Here is a 9,545-nt window from a genome sequence, read left to right on the forward strand (position 1 = left end):
AAGTAAATTCATCATAAATGACTATTATTAGCTAATTCTATTGTACAACCTATCATAATTCAACTCGGATACCCACATTCTAAATGCAAAATTTATCTCTTGTCACTTTTTGAATGTCATAGAGTTCATCATAGGTTACCATAATATGCCACTTATCAGAATCCTCAAAGTGGGATGCCTACCTCCAAATGTGAAACAAATGTGTCATACCGAGCTTGTGGGTCCTACTAGATCACTAGACATTTGTAGTAAACTAAACGATTAAAATAATAAATATATACAATAATCAATGGTGGGATTCAAAAAGTTCAAGACACCTTAATCCAACCACTATATGTCATGCACACACACATACATCTAATATTAAAATCAATAAAAGTTTCTTGTATGATAAATATTTGCTTAGGATTTCATTCATAAGAATTACACGTGATAACTCCACAAGCACTCCATCAAAATATTGGATGTTGTGAAAGTTTAATTTTTTTTATTATACATGGTTCAAATATACACAAGTTGTGGTAGTTATTTTCTACTTGTAGTACATAAATAGAAGTTGCATAATCTTTATACAACATAATTTATTTTATAGTTCTGAGTGTACATCAGAGGATTTTTTTGAGCCAAAGATATGATTGAGTGTTGCAGCCAACCTTATTCCTCCTTTTGCAAGTTGTTTCTCAACAATGGGTAGACGTGAGAGAAAATAGTCATCTGCAAATGATAAATAAAATCAGTTATGGTCTATAACATAAGAATATTAAGAAGATATGAATAATTATTACATTTATTTATTGATTAATCTACCTTCCAAAATAGTATCTTCCTCAACATCTTTATAAGCCCACTTGCAAGCAAGAATGATGCTCTCATCTGCATACCTAGATTGACAATTTAAATTCTAGTATTTTAGTTATGAGCTAAGATATTATACTAAATATATAATTTTCAATTAGCTTGATAGGTTTAGCCTAAATCATTTCTATTTTTCCTAGGATAAAAAAGATTAATTTCATATATTATTATCTACCATTCCATTTAATTCTCCAAAATTTATCCAAGTCCTTTATTTTGGTTATGCTTAAGAAATATAAACCTATAATATTATAAACATTAAATTTGTGGTTTATGATAATATAATATATTTTACTACTTACAATTTGGGACAAACAAGGTCATTTGTGTCACACTTTTTCCAAGTAGTTACATCCGCTGACCAAATTTCCTATTTGAGGTCAATAAAAAATTAAGAGATCAAAAAATTATTTGATGATTAATAGCATGCAAGTATAAAGTAACTATTTTTCTCATTAGATTTCTAATTTACTCTTAAGATAAAGAAGGCAAATGCATACATTTAAATATATATGAAGAAAAATGAAACTTACAGAAATATTTCTTTGAACATCTTCTATCATAACTTCAAGATCATTATCATAAAAATCTTTCATGGCTGTCTCAATAATCCCACTATCCCATACCTGTAATCATAAAATAAAATATCAATAATATTTAAAAACTGATTAATAGCTAATAAATGAAATTAATAGACATGCAATTTGCACACTTAAGTTTAATTTTTATAGAAAAATTTCTAAATAATTTTTCAGCTCCGCATTAGAAAACATGTAAGTTTTCAATTCGTTATTTGTTTGTTTTTTTTCCCAATTCAAATACTTTTTTAAAATAGTTTAAATTTTTAGACACGAGATTAAGAAAGATAATATATTTGAAAACAATAAAACAAGTTGAAACATAATGAAATAAAAAATATCACGATTGATGAAAGAATAAATATAACACATTGCATGCCACAATTCATCTTGATCAAATGTGATATTTAATAGAAAAATATGTGAATTTTGATTAATATAAATATTCTTAAAAATGAGAAAAGAGAACTAATATGTAATATAAATTTGATGTACAATTTTTTTTATAGAAACGTGTCTTACGCGCGCGCGCGCATGCGCACATGCACGCACACTTTTATACATGTATGCATGTGTGTGTATATATGTACATGTATATGTTTATGTATATATGTATATACATGAGTACGCATAGTTGTATGTACATACATGTGTATCTTAGATAATTAGTTATCAATAAGTATGTTTATGTAAAAATTATAATTAAAAATAAATATGCATAACAAATATTAAGAAGAAAAATAAAGAAACTTTAATGAACTTGATGGCATCACACTAAAAAATAATTTTGAATTTGGAAATAAAACTAATAAGGAAAAGTGAGTTATGACAAAAAAAAATGCTTGTAAATAAGCTATGTACAACCTAGAATAGTATAATAAAGAGGAAAACTTATAGTATAACCTAAACTAGAAAAATAAAATCTAAGACATTTGTCAATGAGTAATTAGTAACATGTCAAATTACAATTGCACATGGTAAGCATGTTAAAAGAGGGAAGATGGATTAGAGTATACTAATTTTGAATCTCGATAAGAGGATTTTATTATAGATGTTAAATCTTATTAAAAATTAGTTGAAACTTTATGAAAATAAAAAATAAGTACTATGTATTAGAAAAAGAGATATTCTAGGATAAATATTAAATATATTTTTTAATATATGGATAAAATATGGAGATGTGGAAAAATGGATTTCAAATTTAATTAATATTAGATTTCATAAAATATTTTTAAAAAAATATATTTCAAATAAATTTTCTCTTATATTTTTATGAAAAATAAAACTACATTATTTATTATCACGTCTCTAAGTTAATGAAGAAAAAATATCGTAATAGACTACAAGACTTCAAGGTATAGAAATTGATTTACTTACATGATGTAAATTACTTTTTCGACGATACCAATGTAAATTAATTGAATTTCCTCCTCTATCTGATGTAAATCCCACATGCATAGGCTGCAATAGTTTTTGGTAGATTTCAAAAATTTATCAATTATAATTTGATATATAGAAAAAAAAAATTAAAAAATTTTGAAATATGTTTGGAACAATACAAAATTATATCTCTATATTTGCTATAAAAAAATTATAGGTGATAAAGCCTAGATATTGTATGATCCTTTCAAGAGAAATTATTTATTTTAAGAAATTACCTGATGAATGTCTCCCATAAAATGAGAGAGAAATAGTAAAGCTTCTGTTAAATTATCTGCAAATTATAGGGTGTTTGTTAGTCTACAATGCATCTTATCTTAAAAACTCAACTAAAAGGAACAAGAAGAGAAACTAACATTGTTTAACTTGAGATTTATGTCCATAAGTTACAAGTTGGGAAGTATAATTCTTTATGGCTCCTTCAAGGCACATCCCTTCTACTCCATGTTCATCATGGCAATCCCCTATTCACAAGAAACAAAACAAAATTTAAAAAATAAACAATGAGATGTCATGAATAAGATTTCATTCTAGCTACAAATTAATAGATCCATAATGAAATATTCCTATGTTACTTCTAATCACTCCATCATGACATGTTACTTATATATTTTGTTATACACTTATTAATATTTTAATACATATTAATAAACACCTCTGCTAATCTAATAAATTTTGATTTAAATGATAAAATTTGTTTTAATTCATGAAATCTACAAGTTGAAATATTTTAATGCTAATAAACTAATTTTATTTCATGAATTATTATAAATTTTAAATAAACTTACAGTTATAATAATTAATCATTTGTTCTAAAAGTTACTATGAAAAGTTAATTTCAAATTAGCAAGAAATAAATATTAAAAAAACCACAAGTACTAAACAAGATATTTTGTTTAAACATGAATAATAACCTTATTATGCATATCTAAATGGTTAGAGAAAATATGGAAGTTTTCTCCGTAACAAGCTCTTTACTTTTGTATCAATACTTAGACCTATTAGTTTTTATTATTATTATTTTTTACTAATAAATAAATAAATAATATTATTATACAGAAAAGAGTATTATATATGCAAATTTACACTTCTTTGCATATAATCAATACATTATAATAATATTTCTAATTTATTTTCTCAGAGATAAAATAATATATATTTCATATTCCATATTTCCTTAGTTAATCACAATTATAGATCACCTTCATCTTTATTAATCTTTCGTTATAATGTTACTTTCATCTATGGTAAAGTTATGTGGCATATTTAGTTTTTAAATAGGATTGTAAGTTATAATTTAGTTAATCTCTTTTAAATTCTAAAACCATATACTTCAATGTTAATGTAACTTTTAAACATTTTGTTATCTTTCTAATATATGTCTATCAAAAACATTGAATTGAAGATTATATACATATATTTAAAATATTTGTTAAATTATTATTGAACATAAAACATTACTAAATAATTAAAAGATTACTCTATTCAATATTAAAGATATGATATTCTATTATCAAATTTCTCTATGAAGAACCTTGTACATAATGTTATGTTCTTTAATGATTTGAGTACTATAGATAGAAGCCTAGGATTCCTTATCTTGAATTCATCCACATGTTTCTCATTACAACCACATTTATACATAAGGCAAAAGAAATAATATTAAAACTTAGGAGGCTTGCCAAGAGAAAAAAGACCTTGCTAGTTAAATTGATTTTCACAATATGATCTAGTCCATAATAAGTTAGATTATTTTTTATATTAAAAAGTATAAAAGGTGAGGGTTGACTCAAAGATAGATAAATAAGGCTGAAGATTAGCCAAAATTTATTACCATACATGATTAACAAATCCCCTTTCTTAATATCAAAATGCCCACACTAAAATGTCATATTCTTAAACTTACTACAACTATCAGCTAACATATTGTCATATTTATACAAAAACTTTGTCCTCTTAGCTTTTATGGGCATAAACAAAGTCCAGTGGTTAATAACATAATAATCCCCATAGGCTAAATAGTAACTAGTAAACATTAACACCAACAAAAAATGACAAGGGAGTAGGAGCTAACTATCCTTCTTCTAATTGTTTGGGTTCTCCGGTAGAAGCAACAACCAATCATCTACCAAGAAGCCATACAATGATAAGTTGGTCTCCATGTCCTTGGTGTCCTTTCTCTCCTCCTTCCCTTCCTATATAAGATGAAGGGTGGTTGCAATAGAATGCATAACACAAATAGAAAAACTAGCAACCCTATCAAACTTGTCCCCTAGGTCCTCATTCTTTTTTATCAGGATTATAATGGTCTCCTCCAACTTGGAAAAATCCTAATTACCAATGTGATGGTTATCAGTAGTGGCTTGTGGCACAATCTTCTGCTCCTTTTGGTCATCACCTACCATAGACTTGTCAACTTGGACCTTCATTTTATTCTCACTCCCTTTGCGTTGAGCTTCCAAGTTTAAAATCCTAACAGGGGAGGTAATTGTCACCTAATCACCTATATCACCCTTTTTCCTAGAATTAGGAGTGTTGGTCTCAGTTCTTAAAGAATCCAACACCATAGAAGGCATAGGACTGTCTCGATCCCCTCGAATGATCTCCTCATTCTCATCCTCACTAGTCATCTCCTTGTCATACTGTACACCATAGTCTCTCCTAGTGCCTTTTCTTTGGGTCTAGGGCCTCTCTCTTTTTCAGAGTTCTCCATAGAATCATAACTAATTAGTTTCTCCTTTCCACGAGGCGTGGACATATGTTTATATCTTGCTAGACACATGGGTTCCCTTCCTAGCCATAACTCTGGTACTTTATAGATCTAAAACCTCTATTTTCTCCATTTTAACCTTCCTAATAATGGCAGAAGGCTCCTTATCATCCAGAGGCTTTTTAAAAGGGGATGAAGTCTAGGAAACATCAGTGATCTTGGGTGGGGAAGGGACCAGGCTCAAGGAATATAAGGGTTAAGACCTTTGTAAAATTAAATATGTAAAAAATTAAGGCTTGCTGGTATAGGGTAAAACTATTACCCTCTTCTTTCTTTTTGCGTACATTCCAAATACAATCCTCCATAGAATGTATAAGTAGATAAGGGAAAGAAATTATTTCCCTATTACTAATATCTTCTTCCATAGTGATATACCTCATAATTGCATAGCATACCATATCCCAAGGTTCTGGCTATTTCTAATGATAAAAACTAGCACAGAAATGAACATGAACCTCATTGGGTTAGAAATTTCCTTAGGCTTGTCTCATTCACAACCTTTGGTTTCTTTCTCAAGTTTTTTGCTTCCGGAAGTAGAATAGTGGCATTTACAACAAACTCCTTAGTAAGTTCAAATGACACTTTGTTCAAAGTCACCCAACAATTCTTCCAAGAGTCTATAAATTGCCATGAGACTCTCTCATTGTGACCATCATTGCATTCCATAAATGCAATTAAACCCCATTCCCTCAAGTATGTCCAAGCCACTTTATCCTTCCTAATAACATCTTAAATTCTCTAAGGCTCAATTTGAGCATTGGCATTCTCCTAATAAGTTAGATTATTTTTATGCAAGGTCTCAATATTTTGTATATCACTAATTCATATTTTTAATTTGAGTGCATATCATTTTATTGTAGTCTTGTAGCTAGCTAGTATTCCTTTTAGTCAACCATTATTGAAAAATAAATAAATATTGGCATTAGTCACCTCAAATTTTGAATCATTTCTCTAAATATTATCTCATATAAATATTGATTAATTATTTTAAACAATCCAGTATTATAATAAATATATGTACACATATGCATGCATGTAAACATAAACTCATGGATACATATGAATACTTTGTTATATGGAAGATTGAGAACTTAGAATTGATTTGTTTTTTTCTAAAATATAGCATAGTTATAGATATAACTTGATAACTTAAAAATTTTATCTAGGGATTTCATAATATATCAAGATTATCTTAATCACTAGGGTGAAAGTTCCTCTTAATTTATTATAAAAACATTATTAACTATTATGATTAGAGAATATAAACTATATTTTAATAATTTAATAACAAATGAAAATTGCATGAATATATAACTAATTTGTGTACTTACTAGAATAATCATATCCACACTCATCATCTGGTGTGTCAATGAAGTGCAATGAGTTAGCCCAATGATATCTAAATCGCATGTGATCTGCCCATGAACAAAGAGATGCAAGATCATTTTGTGCATAATGTGGAAGTATCCCATTTACTGCTTTCCAAGTACTTTTACTCAAGAATGGCTGCAAAACAATAAATGTCAATGCAAATGATTAATAACACATTTATTTATAGTATTTATTCTTCTGTTTAATGATGAACATGAAGAGAAAGATTTTTACTTGATAATACTCAAGATTAATTGCTTAAAATAAAATTCTATTTTGAAATCATATATACATCAATTAATTGTGAGTTTGACCTTAAATTTATAAAATTAAAATTTAATTATACAACATCATAATTTTTGTACTCCTTAAATTTAAACAATATAAAAATTTACAAGAAAAATATCAACTAAAATAAATAATAGTTATTGAGACAAAAATAAATAAACGTTAAGTTTTTTATTTAGAAAAAATATAAATGATGATAAAATTAGGACACTTCAAATTCATATAGATTCATGATAGGTGAGTGAATCATTTAAAGAGATTGAAATAGAGGTCGTGAAATCATTAGAACTTTTGTTTAATGGAAACTTCTATAATTTTATACATCTATAGACATCTATAGATCTGTGAATATATATTAATGGGGGATTTTAAAACATTCACAAGATCAATAATAAATATGGATGCAATTTTTAGTTTTTATCATGTTTTCTATTGAGAGTCGATGACTTTAAAACATTCACAAGATCAATAATAAATATGGATGCAATTTTTAGTTTTTATCATGTTTTCTATTGAGAGTCAATGACTAAAGAGTACCCTTCATGCATAAGTCAGATAGGACATGAACTTTGCCTTGATCTTTATGGATGTTGGACCTTGTAGGGAGACTTAATCCTCATATATTTATTCAAATCTATTCAAGATCGCCTACCTTTCACCAAAACTTAAATTTGATTCTATATAGATTTGTGAACCTGTATATACATTTTAATGGAGAATTCTATAATATTTGTGAGATCTTTATGGAGGCAAGTCTTAGGTCAAAACTTGAGGATCAAGGAGTACGAGATATCCATTCTATATAAGTTAGACAAGACATGATCTTAGGCTAAATGGTGTTTGGACATTACAATGAACCAGAATTAATTGCTAATAGATTCATTTAGATCTATAGATATATTTGAATCTATAGATCTATTAATATATATCGATCTATTATTTTATAACATTCTGACTATCTGGATGGAGGTGTACATTAGATCTAGATAAAGATCAAAGAGTGAAAGGTATTCATTCTATAGACTTCTACAAAATTTGATATGACAAAAACCTTTTCCATATTCTATATATCTATATAAATATATAAATGTATGTGAATAAAAGATTTCATAACATTAACACGATGAATATGGAGGTGAGTCTTAGATCCAAACATTTGATCCATTCTTTGTGACAGTACCTCTCTCTAAACAAACTTAATCTCTTATATGCTCATTCAGATCTTTTCAACTAAACCATCCTTCAGAGAAAAACTTATATTGATTTCTTTAAATAACATAAAAATCAAATAAAATACCATATCCAACTTATCAGATGGAGCCATAAGCAACCTCTGTTAAATTTAGAGAGGAAGACTGACAGAAAAGATATGATAGTCGAAAGACACTAACCCAAAAAAACACCTTAAAAAAATCTCGCCAAACAACAATAAATCAGATTGCTTGGGTAACGGGCATAAAATACAGAGAAAGACATTGAGATTTTAAAGGCTTCTTCCAAAGACAGACTTACTTCTGCAATCTTGCACGTAGAATAATGCCCTTCCTTTCCCCAGCCCTCCACATGACCAGGAGCTACAGCAACCAATATCGCCAATCCAACCAACGTACAACAACACAGCCCCCTCAATCCTCCCATCATAATAACGATGTATCCTTCAATTCTCTTCAGTGTCAGAAAAATTCTCTTATCATTCACCAAAAGGCAGAAACTTCTAAAAGAAACTTTGGGTCTTCATAATAACAACTCGTCGTCAATACTTATAGAAACTGAGCGAGCAAGAAATTTGTTGAGTACAAGTCTTTTCCGCTGTCCTACCTTGCGTGCACTGCTCTTTGTTGCGTGAGACTTTGTCATAGACTGTTACGCCAACTTCTTTTTTTCTTTCTTTTTTCTGTTTCTCATCTTGATAATAAAAAACTTCATTAATTTAACCTGTCTGAGAAATTGTCTCTAATTTTATAGTTGTTGATGACTGTTAATCAAAGTCGATGTGGGTATATTCTTTTGTGATGCTGGAATATCCATTACAGAAGTTTTAGGTACTGGTAATATTCGTTTTGAAGTTTGGATATCTTAAAAAATGCGGACTACTTAGTGTGAACATCAAGATTTGCTCAGGCTGCCTGTCATGAAACCGAAAGTTTTTAATAAAAATTAAGAACCACTTTTTCTTCTCCGATTTAAGAATTAATAAGTAGATGAAGATGGGTTTGGTGAAGTTTTTGTTCGTCCACTTCCTC

The 9,545-nt window shown here is 28.3% G+C and overlaps 1 protein-coding gene across 1 annotated transcript; it reads right to left on the minus strand.

Annotated features, from left to right (window-relative positions):
- Positions 1-465: 465 nt before the first annotated feature.
- Positions 466-9,037, minus strand: LOC149545447 (endonuclease 2-like). The gene is made up of 9 exons (XM_089790655.1): positions 8,815-9,037; positions 6,975-7,149; positions 3,230-3,337; positions 3,092-3,147; positions 2,811-2,894; positions 1,389-1,481; positions 1,158-1,225; positions 808-881; positions 466-714 (listed from the first exon to the last, which is right to left on the minus strand). Exons 1-9 carry the CDS (start codon positions 8,941-8,943, stop codon positions 587-589), a joined length of 915 nt encoding a protein of 304 aa, XP_089646781.1. The 5' UTR covers positions 8,944-9,037; the 3' UTR covers positions 466-586.
- Between the last annotated feature and the right edge of the window lie 508 nt (positions 9,038-9,545).

Source organism: Cupressus sempervirens, chromosome 7 (genome assembly GCF_028749045.1).
Source record: "Cupressus sempervirens isolate cs-2001-9-10 chromosome 7, ASM2874904v1, whole genome shotgun sequence".
Classification (NCBI taxonomy): Eukaryota; Viridiplantae; Streptophyta; class Pinopsida; order Cupressales; family Cupressaceae; genus Cupressus; species Cupressus sempervirens.

Bases quoted from the DNA above. Each gene is read 5' to 3' on its own strand.
- LOC149545447 (XM_089790655.1), bottom strand. From the start codon at position 8,943: ATGATGGGAGGATTGAGGGGGCTGTGTTGTTGTACGTTGGTTGGATTG. The intron at 2,895-3,091 runs GTAATTTCTTAA...AAACTATTGCAG, and splicing joins TTATGGGAGACATTCATCAG to CCTATGCATGTGGGATTTAC. The intron at 882-1,157 runs GTAAGTAGTAAA...TTGTCAATCTAG, and splicing joins GACCTTGTTTGTCCCAAATT to GTATGCAGATGAGAGCATCA.